Genomic DNA, 16,390 nt, shown 5'->3' with positions numbered 1-16,390 from the left:
GAAGTCAAAGCCTTACATTTTTCAAACAGGGGTACCACTGGAGCTCTAAGTCAAAACAATGAAATAAAAATTTGGAAAAAATATTAACCTATCAACGGATGTCATATTTCCTAGAGCATTGACTAATTACACTAGCAGATTATCAACTGCAATGTCAGTACCAAAATACTGAGTTGGTTTTTATACCATTCCTTGTGTTGTTATGTACTACACAAAGCCTTGGAAAAAACTCACAGAAAAGTATGAAGCTTTACTGCAAAAGAAATTAATGCAAGAAAATGGTGGGTTTAAGTGCTAAAGAGATATGAAGCATTGCTTCTTCATATCCTGCTAAGGAGCAACAGCTGTACTTCATTTTAACTTGATGTGCTTCAGAACTCATATTCATATAGGTATTTAATGATCCAAACATAATGGTCCTATATAGTATAATTACTTATATGAAGGCTCAACTTCATATGTAATCTTTTAAAAAAGATGCTTCAGTGGAAAACTTGCTTTGGTTCTAACAAGGAATAAGCTCTTTAACAGTGAAAATGCTTTGGAGGGGTTGGAGGCTATTGACCATGGATCTTGAGCACAGTTGACAATCAATGTTATTCCTTCTTGACAGATTCCTTGTTTCTTCCTCCTTCGCAGTATAGCCAATACAAGGAGAACAGGTAGAGTGCAAGACAAACCATCAAATCATAGTGGTAGAGTGTTGCAGCAAATAAAAGAAAGAAGAAGAAAGAAAAGATTTTGCAAGCAATATGTTTTAAACCTGGAGACTCACTAGGTAACTTAAGTGCTTCACTCTTCTGGTTAGAAATATCTGCAGAATCAGAAATGTGCTGGCTTTCCTTCTGTGAGTCATCAAGCCAGTTTAGCGTTTTCCCCTCAGTTATTAAATGGTCAGATTGAGAGCCTGTCCCTCCAACTTCTTCGGTAGGCTTACTAATTAAAACCTCTGGCCTCGATGACTTCTCTTGTTTGAACTCTGCTTGATGGAAACATTGACCTATATTCCTTCCTCTTCCTTCTCTAGAAATCACTATGTCTGAAGTGGAAGGTACTTCTTTTTTTTCAGCTTCAGGAGAGAGGTTTTTATTAATACATGTCATTTCATTCGGTAGACTTAAATCGTACCCTGACTCAGCAGTAACCTTGTCAATGACTTTGAATTCAAAGTGTCTATACAGATGCTCCATATCTCCTGCCACAGTGGACCCTTCAGAAGATGTCACTGAAGAGCTTTTATAATGGTAACTGGGCACAGCATTTGTACCAGAAGGTGGCATTTTTGTTTCAGCTTCAGCACGTAAATAGGAAAGTGCACCAACAAGGCTTTCTTCCCTGCAGAGTGCTTCTGCTTCCTCACTGTATAGGTGCTTCTGGGCGCTCGGGGGACATTTAGATACTTCTGAATATAAACCCTGCTGCAAATCTCCTTTCTTTCCTGTAGCAGAAGCCTTTACTGCTTCTTCTACAGGTAGAATATTGCCGATGTCTGGTTGTGCTTTGGCACGTTTTTCCCTGCTATTGCATACAGACATCGTTTCTCCTTGCAGTGTTTCATGTACGCGTGCATTATAAATATCTAAAACTGATTCCTTTTCAAATTCGGTGTCATATAATACACCCACTGTGTTGAGTTGACAAAGAGCATAATGTGAACCATCATTTCTCCCTTCATGTGTATCAAACGCTGTTTCCTTTTCCTCTGTGGGCCTGTCACTTAGTGCAGTCTCTTGAGGTAGCTTAGCAATTACCGCTTTTTCACTGGCAGACATTTTTTCTGGAGCACTTTCTGATGTTGTTTTAATTATATAAGCTGTACCTGCCTCTGCTTCCTCTGTAATACCCTGCTCAGAGACAGAAGACTTTTCACAACTCTCTGCCTCCTGGCAGGTAAACAACTCCTTTGTGGAAGCCATACTGCGAGGCCCTGCGTTCCCCCTCGCTCCCCACCAACCCTCGCTACCCGATTCTTGCCACAACTCTTCTGCGGGGTTCGCTTTGCTTTGCTTTCCTATCAGTCTTCCTTTATTTGTGTTGTCTGACTTTCCTCTGTCTTTTAACCTCGTGAATCCCCTGTGTTCCCGAGTGTCTTCAGCTCTCCTTTCATCCCCTGGCGAGGATGGCGGGGGACCTGCCTCTGCAGGCCTGGGTGCCTGTTTGTTGTCTTCGGCTGGCAGAGGTGTTGCGTTCAACGCTTTGGCGGCGTGTTTTCTATATGACTTGAAAGACTTGGGTGCTTCCTCCTCACCGATTAGGGCTAAGTCTGCTACTTCGATGACTTTCTTCTCTTTCCCTGCATCAGTGTTATAGTTCTTTCCTGACACTTCACCAACTCCTTTTTTTTGCGTATATTGGCTTTTTGTGGAATCTATTGAGACATCAGCATGTGCAAAAGTGTCGGCATATAAATCTCCTCTTAAATGTACCTGAACTTTGCTTTCAATCATCTTGATTTTTCCTTCATTTTTGTCAGCGTCTGACAACAATGAATCCAGAGTTTGGTGAGACATTTGCGGCGCCTGGTGCTCCGGAGCTGGATTAGCATTGCCATCCAGCGTTCCTGCTATGCATGCATTTAATTGCATGGATTCATCATGCTCTGGAGAAATGGTTTCTGGTCTCATTTCACAGGCCCCTTTCGAGGTATCAGCAGCATCCTCACTGATGAATAACCTCTCCATCATCTTACTTCCTGAGGCACTATCTGTCTCACCTTTTGAAATATCTGTGTGGCTTTCTCCTTGTCGGCTTGAGACAGTAGCCGTAATATCGATAGCCTCATTCTGCTTTGTCCCAGGAAAACATTTTTCCGATAAAAGGCTTTCGCTGGTACTGGTGTGTTCCAAAGACCACTCACCACTGTTTACCAAGCCAGCAATGACATCTTTCCGTGATGGCTGACTATTATAATCTCTTAGGGAATACTTAACTTCATCTTTTAATTCTCCTCCTATCTCTTGTGAAGTGTTTTCAGATGAGGAACTGATAGGCACCGGGTGCCTTAGCAAGTCACTGCTTCTTTCTATACAGGTTAGCCTTTTCTCCAATCTTTCAGTTTCACTGGGAAAATTAACTGGTTCTGTTGGGTATAAATTCCTTTCATCTCTGGAAGAGGTACCTGTAGCTCCTGTGAAGTGCTGATTTACCTGAAACAATAGAATAGAAAAGAACGATCAAAAAGCACTTTGCAAAAATATGCCAAATAAAGGAGGCAGGATTTCGTTATGGAAAGTTTTGTTTTCAGTAACAAAGCTTTTATGGAAACGTGTTCCAAACGATTTGCAAAATTTGCATTGTATGTATTTTTTAACATAGGTAATGAGCTTTATGGAGGTGCTGAAAGGAGCAGGAAATAAAGTAGCATTCAGAACCCTCTCTCTTTATTCATGAGTTCAGTAAGCTGCTAGTGCATTTTATACAAATTAAATCTGAAGAGAATATGCCCTTAAAGGGAGGCTAATTCATTCTCTATACATTCGGTTCTAGGTTTGGAGAGAGGGAGGCGTGGGGCGAGGGGGGAGGATTGGCGCTTAAATGAGGGCATTGATACAGTACATCAAAGCCTGGTAATGTACAGTATTGTCCAGTAAAACAAAGACACATTTCACACTGACAAATACTGTAAGGATTATCTCTGCTTCATTTCTCTCAGGGACCATTTTACAGGCTTCAAACCAGACTGTTTTTAGACAATCTGGTAAGACATGAGTTGGAAATGAGATTAGCGAAGTAAAAGGCCAGAAACTAATCACTCTCCCTCCTAGCTTCCAAATATCATATTGTATTATTCAGCCATGCCTGCTTGTCATTGCACTCTCTTCTCACTTTAGCATAGTCACAGTGATAGCACTAGCTGATCAATTAGAGGCTAGCTTCTTGGGCACCCCTTTATGCATTTGCACTTGCTGTAGATACCCCCATTACAGTTTCTCTTATTAATATGTTTTCTGCAAAGCCTCTGCAAACTATTAATAGTAAAACGTCACTCAAAGAAAAGTGAGGGAGCTAATGTCTCTGCAAATTCTGTTTTAATGACCCTCTGCCAACCAGTGCTCAAGTGTATTTGAGTTCTTCGGTGATGCCAACTGTCAGGATTTAACAGTGAGATGCCTGTGTTTTTTTCCCCTCCTCATAACTGACATTTGCATGATCTCAATAATTATATGCAAATCTTACGATTTCCCCTTCTTCTCACATAAGGCTCATGCTACTTGTCAACTGCACAGCTGTCTTGTGAGCCAATGCCTGTGCATTTCAAAGATTTGGTTGTATTTCCATCTATTATAAGCCTTCATTGTTTAATTCATTAAAGAGCTCATAGCGCAAATTAACATCTAAATTATAGTTCCCCCTTCATTTATTGTATGGACAATCCTGGCAATTGATAAACAAACAGTTATATTTGATCCTGCTTTTTGTAACAAGGTGGACTGAGAACAACAAGGGATTTTAGAGGTCCTCCTTTTTATGTTTCACCATAAAAAAAAAAAAAAAGACGTTGACTTTCAGGCAGTGAAAGGTCCCACAATAGGCAACAATTTTCAACTTTTTTTAAGTAAAAGACAAGAGAAATTTATATTCAAATAAGAGGAATTTATTCTCTCTCTATCAATAAGAAAGAAAAAAGACTGGTTCTCATCTTCCTCTCCTGTCTGATTCAGCATTCACATTTTCACAGGTGATAGCTATTATAATCTATGATTATGAATCTATGCACCCAAATGATATGAGCTGAGAACAGACACTGAGAATAATAGATTGCTGTACGTGTCTCATTTATTGCCATTTTTTCTTTCATACTGAAAAATGCAAGCCAAACCACACACACACATGCACACACATGCACACACACAAATCCAAATAGATTGAATGTTCACTGAGTGTGAAATTTATTATAAAAAATTTAATGTCAAATACTGATATAGAAAAAATTGCTAATATAAATATATTTATTTATTTTGCTCATATAGCATGTTACATAGTTATCCTTTGATAAACCCCAAAAGCAAACAGTACCATAAATATAAGAATTTTACCAAATAGAAAGCATTTATTTAAGAATTTTCCCATCCTAGAGACTAGGAGGGGAGATTTTTGAAATGCTACTCTTCTAATTCCTTCAAACTGTTGTTTAGAGCCTCTGGTAAAGAAGTAAAAGAGAGAAGTCATTAATTTAAGAGCAGAAAAAGTTGCTGCACTATACTGAAATCAAAGCACCTTCTATTGTTGAATCAGTTAGAGTCAATGAAAGTACAGACCAAGGCTTTACATTTGTAAATTAGGACATCAGTCAGCTCTGTTAAAAGGGGGCATTTCACCAGCTTTGAAGCGTAAATGGATTCATATCATTTAATACTGTAGATATAATTGTAGAACACTTACCAGCAACTCTAATTCTTTTTCATCATCTTCGTGATCACTCTGGTTGTATTCTGCATTTTTATCTTTTATATTTTCATTAGCTGGTTTGGTGTCTTTGTCTTCTGCTTGTGAATAAACAATCTCTGGGACGTTTGTGTCTGAAGAGTTAACAAAAACATACTTGAATAATTTCCATGAGGTTGTTTGTTACACTATTTTTTAATTAACGTGCAGTAAGGAAGAACTAATTAAACCGGGTGTTGTACCTGAAGTCCTTGAATTATTCCATGTGTCATCGTCAGACGTTGCCAATATTTCTTCTTTGCTGTTAAACAAAAAGAAACTTCCTGTCTTATTCTGCAAAAATTATTGTTCTAATTCCTCTTAGACTCAGCTATAAAGACGGCTAGTTAATTACATAAAATTTTGAATGCTCTTTGAAGTTCTGAAAATAACAGCTTTATAAAATGTAGCTTTTTTTGAGTGACCTGGTATTAAGTCTTGGTCAAAGAAAGAATTGGCCAAGAAAATGAAAATGTGTTGACCTTCAGATTACATTGCAAAGCTGATGGGTTTTCCCAGGCCTTTTCTGAGAAAGCAGCACAAAGGTGATTAGATGGGTCAGTGACAGGAGAGCGTAACTTCGGGGTCAGGCAAGGGTCTGGAAGGATATATGTGTTCAGGAGACTGGGGCTCTCTCTTGCTTGTATTTTTCAAATATTTGTATGTATACAGAGATCACTGGAAAAAGACATCTTTGTTACCTGAAATAAATCAAAAGATTCTCCCTGCGTGCATACAGTATAAATCCTGTTGCTAAGCTGTGCCTGGCTGGCAGGAATGAATTCTGCTTCCCCTCAGCCGGTGCAATTTTTGCTGTTGCTTTGCTGGCTGTGAAAACAAAGGCCAGGTCCAACACAACAAACACCTACAGGGAGATGCTGAGTGCCTGCAGTCCTCATCAATATCAATGCAAAGTGATAGCAGTTTGAATTGCGTGCTTATAGGGATGTAACCTTTAGTGGGAAAGGGAAAAAAAATGTAAAAAGAACGTCACTTATGTGAAATGTAAATTATTATATCACTCTTAATGACTTCTCTATGAGGAGCAATTTTTTTCTGTAGGTCTTAATTTATGCGTTTTTCAACCAGCCATCCACCTCTGTTACTGAAAATTACTTTCTAATTTTCAAATATTAATCTTTTCCCCTTCTATTTTCTCCTAGCATCTTTCATTTGAATTGATATAACATTAACTCTGCCACCTAAATGCTTAATTCAGAAGGAGGATGCTAAATTTATACTCTGTTAAAAGAACCTAGACATCGACTGTCACCAACTTTTTTAAATCCAGCCTTTATAGGGATTGCCAGACTAAAGCAGATGGAAGATCCTGCCAGCCTAGCATCTGATCTCTCACATTGGCCACCATCAGAAACTTCAGGGGAAGATGTAAGGTTCTTGTAGGAAAATACTTGGAGTAATTTGCACTAACCTATTAAATTTCCTCTTGGCCTTTTGTTGTTAGAAGCTGTCCTTGAAGCACAAGTTTTAACAGAACTCTCTCAACAGTTCTTTTCACCGTTAATTGCAATAATGCTGAACATTCTTGCTATCCATATGAATGTCATGTCACTCTTGAATTCTGACACATGCATAGCCTCCGCACATTTCTCACTCTCCTACTCACACCGAGTTGTACTTTCCCCTGCCAGCAGTTGCTATAATCTGCATTTCATCCTGAAAAGGCTGGCAGAGCCAGGCCCTTATTTTCAGTAGATCTGTGGGGTTTTTAAGGTAAATCATTACTGCTTATTATTTATACATGATTAGTCTTTTCTTTTTTTATTGTTCAAATGCTTGTCTCAGTGTTATGTTTAGTTCCCAGTTTTTTTCTGCCCTTTTGCATCTTTTTCACCCACCTGCTTCCATAAGCCAAGACACTGTGTAGGTTGGAGCTTAACCATGAGACAGATGCATTAAAGCATTTAGGTGCTAATAGGGTGTCTGCAAAAGCCCCGAATTAGGAGCCAAGACATGTATAGCGCATGAGCTGAGTCAGTCACCCCAAAATAATGATCCTAAAACCACATGGGCACAGCAGGGAACCTTCTACTGCTATCCAGTGGGAAAAAAGGGTGTCTCAAAGCTTTCTTTGAACATAGCTGGCTACCTGCAGCGTTCAGCCATGTGGATGCAACTCTCGGGAAGCAAGGATGGCATCCTTTGCTGCTAGAAGGGGCCCTCATCTACTTCTTAAAGGAATGGAGTTTGACACGTTTTTTGCTTTCAAGAAGCATTCCCAGAAGAAGGAGAGGTGTTCATGCCCGCATCTGACATAATAGTCTACTGGCAGCCAGAGCTCGCATCCAAGATGCAATGGCACTTTCAGCTTCTATCACCCTGATGAGATTAAAAACCCCACTGCACATACATCTAAAAAATACCCAAATTACCAGGATGCAGACCATCTGGGGAGAAACTGGAGGGCAGATTTGTCTACTGCTCTTGAAGCTGGATGTACAAGCAGGATGCTTACTCTTTAGCTTACTCTTCATTCCTGGGAGAAAAGAGAAACTGGATTCTGTCTCCTGTTCCTTGTGTTCCCTATCCAGTGATTATTTTTGGTTTTGATTAACAACTTTTCAGTGTAAAATATAGACACAGTCTTTAAATAAGTATACTAAGGAGGAGTACCTATTTTCTGAACCTTTAAACGAACAAGTATAAAGCTGCTTCAAGCTGGATGCTTATGGGCATGTGCCAGGATGGGGTTTACCTTATCTAGCCTTAATTTTCTAAGCACCTATGCTCAGGCAGTCGTGTACATCATCCCTATCATCATCAGTGAGAGATTAACACTTCCGAAGGGACGTTCGTTCCCTCTGTCATGGACGTCACGAGTGAGATGGAGTGACATATCCTTCGAAGGAGCTTCTCTGCCTCTGGAAGAGACTGACCATAAAGGGAACCTACAGGCTGGAACCATAAGTTTTAGATAACTGAAATTATCTGAGTGAATCTTGTCTTGTAACTCTAAATTCAAACTGGAGTGTAGCTATTGAGTTTTAGTGGCTGGGGCTGTAACACACAGTGTGTGACCTGAGCTCCTCTGTTTTACTTTTGTTGTGATTAGAGTTGAATTTGTCCTTAACTCTTGTTCTAGTAGCATCTGGAGCCCTGGTCCACAAGTTTCTTTTCACAACTGCAACATAGGTAATAAATAGCCTCACAGCCTGGATCCACACTGCAGGGCTTGTAACATAACTTCTTGCATGTTGCACTGAATTTTAGAAAGATTGCTGGTTTATAGCCCATTATTTGTGCACACCCGTGCTGCAAATACCCGAGTACAGGGAAAGTCAGTGTATATTTTCCTTATTTTACTTCTACATCAGAAATATCTGTCCTCATATAATTATTCTAGTGGGAAATCTAAAATTAACCTGAATTGAGGATATTGATACTGCAGTCTTTGAGGATCACAAGGAGCATAAAACAATAGTCATTTAACAGCACTACTTCAGTCTAAGAAGTGGTATGAAGATGCTGAGACTACGGGTGCATACAACTACAGAACAATCTCAAACATATATGTACACCCTAAAGACTGAAATACTTCCCAAAAGCCAATGAAAATTAGCCCCTTCATCAAACAGTGGCAATTAGAAGGTGTTTGTCTAGTTAGTAAGCTTTCTGACTGACTGTTTTTTCTCCATATTTCTCTGAAAAGTTCCTAGCTCACTATCAGAATTCCATGAGCAGATTTTTTAATTATAATATTCATTAAGTTTTTGTTTTCTAAATTAATTATCTCACTGTGTTGTGGAGGGTGGTCTAAATGTGCGTATATTGTGTAGTGAGAGACACAAAATTTGTGTTCTGTTTAAAAATGTTTAATTTTATTTTTAAGTGATCCAGGCATTCTGACAACAATATGAGCTAGAAAAATCCATTATATCAGCTGATGCAGTTCCCCTCCAACATAAGTACCTGTATACCTGCAGAAGCTCAGTTGCTTTTTCTCCTTCAGCTGAATGGGGGCGCATCTTCATAAAGTACATCAGGAACTTAAGAATTTCTACCAGCTTCAAAAAAAATACTTATGCTCATATGATTCATTCTTGATGGAATTATCATTCACTTGGACTGAGTGATAAAAAGAAAGCAGGAATGAAAACAGGTTATCACTATAATTTTGCATTTAGAAAGAACAAATGGGAAGTTCAGGGACTAGTTAGTAGGACTGAGAAGACTGAAAAGTTGATGGACATTATGTGAAGGAGTTCAGAAGTCCCAAAATTATGTGGAATTGGCATCCCAAACAGAGAAAAAATGTTAAACTTGAAGCCTAAAGATGTGAGGAGTAGATAGACAACATATAAGTGATGAGGAAAAAAACTTAATTAGCCAATAAACAATATTGCTTTGACTTCAGAAAGGGCTGGGATAAAGCAAGACATGTCAAGGCTTTGGACTTAGTCCTTTTAAGTTAAATTGGGATTTTTTTTATAAGTGAGGTTTGATTAAGATTTCAGATAATCTATGTATAACCCCACAATCAAAAGACTTCTCCTAAACTTTTCTACCACAATGCTAGTAGTAGGGCAGAATCTTATAGGAACAGAGATCTTACAGGGCATAACTGATAGGAGCAGAGATTTAGAAAATGATATTATTTCATCCAGTCTGGGAGCAGAACTTGGTGTTTAAATATGCTCCAATGAAGGGGAGCAGATAATCTCCAATCCAAAATACTGAGAGACCCAACAGAGGAAATCACACATTGGTTTAAAATCTTTGCTATTCAAATATATCAAATTGGTCCTGATACTACTGTAACAGTATCGGAAGAGTAGGAAAAGTAGTATCTGTATTTAGGAAAAAGAAGAGAAGTAGTGTCAGGGCAACTACAGGCCCAGGTGTCCTCAAAAAGTTTTCACAATAGATTTAGGACAAAACTTAAATGAGAGAATAAATACAGATGAATGGAAAATGGCATAAAAATGCCAGACTCACCTGATAATTTCTGTCTTTGATAAGATTACTATATTTCCCTTGTCTAAAAATCAGTTATCTAATCTATCTGGACTTCATTAAAGCATTTGTTGTGCAGCCACATGGGAAATTTATTAATTAAACTGGAGAAGAGGGAGTTGAGTAAAAGAGCTGGGTGGTGGCAGAGGGGCTTGGTGCCAAGCGGAGCTGGCAGACGTCGCTGGGGAATTGGAGAGGACCGGTCGTGTGATCAGACTTACTCAGTCATGTTATTACAGACCAAGACACAAAAAGTCAAAGTTAAATTAAATCCGTGGCAGATAGGAAGTTGGGAGACATCATCAACACAGAGGAGGATTGAAAGAAATGGGTGGCCTGGAGGATCAGAATAATAGATAAGGGATGAAATTCAAAATTATAAAGTGCCAGGTTATACATTTAGGGACTAGAAAGAGTTTCTGCCACAAAATGAGAGCTCAGAAATCGTAAGAAAGAGCTGAACAAGAAAAATCTGAGTTTGTTTTTGGCAGAAAACTTTTCCAAGCCACCAGTGCAAGATGGCCGTGGCAACAAGGCAAACAGAGTTCTGCAGTAATGTGTCAGAGAAGGTATTTCCAGTAAAGAAGATTTCCAAGGAATATTCATGTCGTGGCACCAGGCACTAGTAAGAACTCCTCTGGAACATTTGTATACAATGTTCAAGAAAGATTAATTCAAACTGGAACAGGTGCAGAAGAGGACTACGAGAAGATTGTCTGGATGAAAAATCTATACTAACTGAGGAGATAAATTGAGTATTTCTATTTTCAGCCTAGCAAAATAAAGCCTGAGAAGAGAAATAAATGCCCTCTATTAATATAGCAAAGGGGTAAACACTGAGAAGGCAGAAAAGGTATTAAGCAGCAAGACTCTGTTAATGTATTTATAGAAAGAGTTCACAAAAACATTTGTTGTGGAAACTTAAAAGAAGAACTGTAAGTGTTAGGAAAGTATATCCTGTAATTTTTCAGTGCAAGTACCGGGCACAAGAAACTGAGAAGGTCTCGGTATGGAAACATGGATATATTTTTGTGAACAGGATTATGCAACACATTTCCCAAGGGATAAGACTTCATGGTCCCATAGTCCCAGTCCAGCCCTATTTCAAATGTTCCTATGCAGCTATATGCCCTGAGAGTTATGCTTTCAGGAGCACACATTTCACTGTGGAACAGCAGGTGCTTTGGTCTGGTCTGAAATAGGTTTGGGACTATAGCCAGGAGCTACTAATCTCTTCATAATGGGTGAGGTTGTTATAGCTTGTCGTGGTTTTAATTCACATACCAATATTTGGCAGAAGTTGTGTCTGTATGTTCGTAAAACCTGCAGCACCGTTCACGTTGTTCTGTGTTATATCCACTTATGCTAGATCTTAATACCTAAATCACAAGATATTTGTTTTACAGAATGTGGGAAAAGGCTAAAATTGTTGGAGTACAGACTATGGAAAGATGAAAATGTACCTGTAAAACTCTTGAAATTAATGCAACCCGAAGAATTTTATACTATCTCATATTTAAAAGAAAATGTGGGAATATATTACTTAGTCTGAAATTTAAAGAGGTATGGGGATGTTAAAGTATTTAAAGAATATATTTCTCAAATATTTAGTTAAAAACATGTAAGAGGGAAAAAAGTTTTCAATACAATTTTATTTAAAAATCCAGATAGCTTTAGGCTCTCACAGAATCTTCTGGTTTCTTCAAGGTGGATTCAAAATCAAAACAATCTTCTACCCTGAAGTAGAGGTGAAGCTAAAATGTCCTCATGAAAGGAGCTGGCAAGACTGAAGTTGGTAACCAAACAGTAATTCTATTTTAATTTCAGGTCAGATTTCTAAACCTAAGAGGAGCCTAATACAGCAGCAACCTTCAATACAACTAGTGCTTTTGGATCTAGTGCCGAAAATAGGCAGCATTGCTGAAGAATGATGCCACTGGGATGTAAACAACATACAAGATCCTTGAAAAGAAGTAGTTAAATGTGTCAGCAATGTTTTACTGAGAAGCAGAAGAGCAAAAAGTAAATTAGTGCAGGTAAGTGCTCAGGTTTGAGATGTCGCAGGAGCCAAACAGGCATCCTACACAGAACTGTAACCCCACGAAGCTGGGGAGAGGAGGGGCATATGGGGAGGGAAGGGCTGGTAGTTTGGTTTGGTTATTTTTGTATCATTAGCAGCAGATGTCATGTCAAAAGGAAGTAGAAAAGGAAATAACTACATGTATTTAAAAAAAAACAAATAAAAATTATTTTAAAAACTTTACGTGCACATTGGAAGCAGAAAGCCTGTAAAAGGTTTGGAGCAGCTGGGTTAAAAGAACATTTATGAGAAACTGAATAAAGGATTTTCCACATGTAATTCTGAACTTCAGTAGTATTGTATGCAATGTCATTCAAAACCCACGAACACACAACAAAGAAAAATTTCTAAGGAAGAAGGAATTTTGGAAAGCTGTAGGAAAGGCTGTGTATGTGTAAAGTTCTAAACAGAGCTTTAAAGTTCTATTAAATTGCTCGTAAGACACAGTAGAGTAAGAATTCAACCCGTTTTTTTTACTAACATAATCCCCCCTAAACAGTTGACTTACTGGCAAATTACATTTAAAATATTGCTCTATTTATACTGGTCTTAAAATACCATTGGGACAGGGGAGAAAATATTAGCAAAACCAGTTCATGGAGAGAAGAAAATGCAAGAAGGGAAAAAACACTGGTGCTATAAAAAAATGTTAAAAACATAAGCTTGATTCTGGTCTCATTATCATGGTGATACTACCACTGAAGATACAACCCACCCACCCTCTGGGATCTAGATCCAAATCGTGCCCTGGCCTCTCTGCCTTTGTACGACAACTCACAAAAGGGGTTCAGGAGCCACCAAGGATCCTGGTGTGGATCTCCAAAGTGCAGACTTTGACTTCTCTTGTGAAGGGGTGTCCATAGGTAATTCTATTCTATCTCCCTCACTGAATATATGAACTAAATATTTAACAAGTAAAGATAAACTCATTCCTTGCCTCCATAAGGCTCAGTCCAAAACTCACTACAGGGACAAGTCTCCTACTGATTTAAATTGATATCCATGTTATCAACTGTTGAAATTATAGTCTTATAATACAACCACTCTACGATTTCTTATCACTTGTGGTGCCAGCACCCTATAAATATTAGTCTCAAGCCCTGGTGCTGCCAGAGAATTCGCAACCTAGCTCCAGAACAGGAGGTACAGCCTTGGCTTGAAGCCACCTTTGTGCTTCCTGGGGCCTCTCTTCACTGTACCTCAGCACAAGACAGGGCTGTCAGGTGGTGTGGAGATGACAGGGAGGCTGAGGATTACCTGCCTGTGCACCACCATAAGAAGGCATATACTTTATTTCTCCTCTGGAGAATTTCTAACGTGGGAGACGGTGCCTGCTAGAGCTGTGTCAAACAGCCTCCCCACCAAGTAGCGCTTGACCTGTTATTTCTGGGTGCTTGAAAATCGAGAGGCCACAAAATGTCTTCAGCAGAACCGCATGTTTATGTGCATCCACCAAATGTTTATGTGCATCCACCAAATGTTTATGTCCATTTAGGACATCTTTATGTGCAACCACCTATGGGCTGTGGAGAGAAGCCATTAAGTAAGTGCTCAGCTTCCCAGGAGCAGACCAGTACCATGCACAGAGGCTCTAGTGCCCAGTAGTGCCCAGCAGTGCTGGCCACACTGGAGCCAGCCAGGCTGGTGGGCAACAGGATTTGACCTCGTCCAGAGGTCTACCTGCAAACTGTACCTACCCAGGCTTTGAGATCCCTGTGGCTGAAGAAGAGAAAGAGCCTTGATAAAGCTAAGGAGCGAAATCATTGTTATTGCAGGAACTGGTGCTTATTTCTGATTTGTTTACCTGCACATTTTGTCTAAACGAAGGCAGAATATTATTTTTATGAACGGTATGCTCTCGTTTGGAGTTGACACTAATGAATGCAAGGCCCTTTCCCCCTCTTGTTTGTACCATCAAATTAATTAGCTCTATTGTGACATCAGTATTTTTCTCAAGCAGTTCAAGGCTTGAGCATTTTCCTTTCTTTTTCTAAAGGGCATCTTCAGTGCCCTTTATCTACCATAAGAATCATGCATCACTTGTATTTTTCACAACTAATGCTGTTTATTATAAAAACTGATTGTGATGTGAAGATTGTTATACTGTGTGGCAAATTGCCCAAACAATTACTGTAAATGCATGAGCCATAAACTGTACTGCCAAGGACACTGGTAGGTTAGCTCCTATAAAAGAAACAATTAGAGTCTGAGGTGAAAATAATAGAGATGAGATGACAGTTATTGAAAAGGCAGAACATCCAGTTTAATGTTGTAAATACAGGTTTGTGGATTACACTGATGGTTTTAAAGTGTTCATGGCTTATTGAATGGAATAGAATATTACATACTTTAGGATGGGGCCATAATTATTATTCCTTTTTAATTGTGATGTCTGATGCATTTGTGAGCAGTTGTTGAGAACATCCTCACATTATACTGATTCTAGTTCTAAATTATCATCCTGCTCCAAGGTTTTTTATTATTATTATTTTACTTTTTTAGCATTTTGTTGTTCAGGGTCTGTTCTGAACAAAGTATTTTCTCTTGAGGAACTTAGAGTGCTTAGAGGGTTACAGCAATAATTATTTCAGTTTCAGCCTACACACTTCACTGCTTTAAATCATCATTAGAGTTTCATCCCTCAGCAACTCCTGCTGAGACAGTCTTAAACTCCTAGAAACAATTAGATAAGAATAGCTTATCTTTGTAACAATTTATATATAAAGGTATTGATAAGAATTTGCTAGAAATTAAGGGAATACATTTTTTTCTTAGGAATCATCTAAATACAGAATAAGGTTTTTTATGATTGCTAAAGAATTTCATTCATTCAAACCAGATTTGCAGCATATGAAGATTAGGGTGCATAAAAAAAGACATGCACCCTACAAGAAGACGTGTTGTGATAGACTATGGTAGATATGAAGAAAATACAACAAAAGTGACATTACTGCATGAGAAAATTAAACTGTCCTCTGCTCTTTTAAGATAGGACATAGGGATAAAACCCAATGAAATAAAATTCAAATATTAGACCCTAGGGAAAGCACTAAACAACTGGACACAGAATTATGACTGGCCAAGAAGGGAGAGGTGCTGGGCACGTAAAATCAGAACTGGGGACAGTCTGCCCAGGGTTTGCAAGGAGAGGACAAAGTGAGCAGCAGAGCAAAGACAACAACCATCAAAAGGCAGTGCCAACACTGCAGCATGTGTGAGCTCTGAATTACCAAATCCATTAGTAGGGGGAAAAAAAAGCAGTAAAGTGTCTTTGAGAGTTGCAAGGAAACTAAGTACTCAGCTGTACCACCTTTCAGGGAAATGCTGAGTTGTTTTCAGGCTTTTACATAATGTTAAGAGAAGCTGATCTTAATGCTAGGTAGGGGCGTCGCAGCTCTGTTGGAAACCGATGGCGCTGGACTGAAGTTCAGGGAGGTGTTGGGGAGCAGAACTCAAGGAGGTGGCTGGGCTGTGGGCCTGGGCAGCTGGCTGCATCCTCAGGCTGAAATAACTGCCTCCTACGAAAACTCGAGGCAGAGTCCAGGGAACTAGACCTTAGGTAGAGCAAAAACCAACAGCTGCACAAATTACAGATAGACCAAGAAACTGCAGAGAGTGGTGTGAGCGTGGCATGGAGCATTGCTGTCCGTGCTGACAACAAAAGAGAGGGCGACCGAAGCTCAGCAAGCACTGTTCCTCAGTTCTGGGCTCCTAACACACACACACACAAATTTCTACTTACCAGATGGCTTTACCTGAAAATATGGCCAATTCCTACCTAAGAGCATTTCGGCCTCAAATGATCCCTCCTTGTGGAGATGTCACGTTATGTGTGCCTGAACCATGATGTTGCTATTGAGTGTCACGTGTGTCAGTATCATTGCCTTCTGTTTATATGTTTAATTTTTTCAG

At 39.2% G+C, this 16,390-nt stretch overlaps 1 protein-coding gene across 1 annotated transcript in view; it reads right to left on the bottom strand.

Annotated features, from left to right (window-relative positions):
* Positions 1 to 596: 596 nt before the first annotated feature.
* Positions 597 to 16,390, bottom strand: part of PPP1R3A (protein phosphatase 1 regulatory subunit 3A) — a 39,277-nt gene continuing 23,483 nt past the window's right edge. The window contains 3 exon segments of the mRNA XM_072872172.1: positions 597 to 3,146; positions 5,383 to 5,519; positions 5,628 to 5,686. Of these exon segments, the coding sequence (XP_072728273.1) occupies positions 597 to 3,146; positions 5,383 to 5,519; positions 5,628 to 5,686 (2,746 nt within the window).

This window comes from Ciconia boyciana, chromosome 1 (genome assembly GCF_034638445.1).
Source record: "Ciconia boyciana chromosome 1, ASM3463844v1, whole genome shotgun sequence".
Taxonomy (NCBI): domain Eukaryota; kingdom Metazoa; phylum Chordata; class Aves; order Ciconiiformes; family Ciconiidae; genus Ciconia; species Ciconia boyciana.
This window is presented reverse-complemented; position numbering and strand designations above follow the sequence as displayed.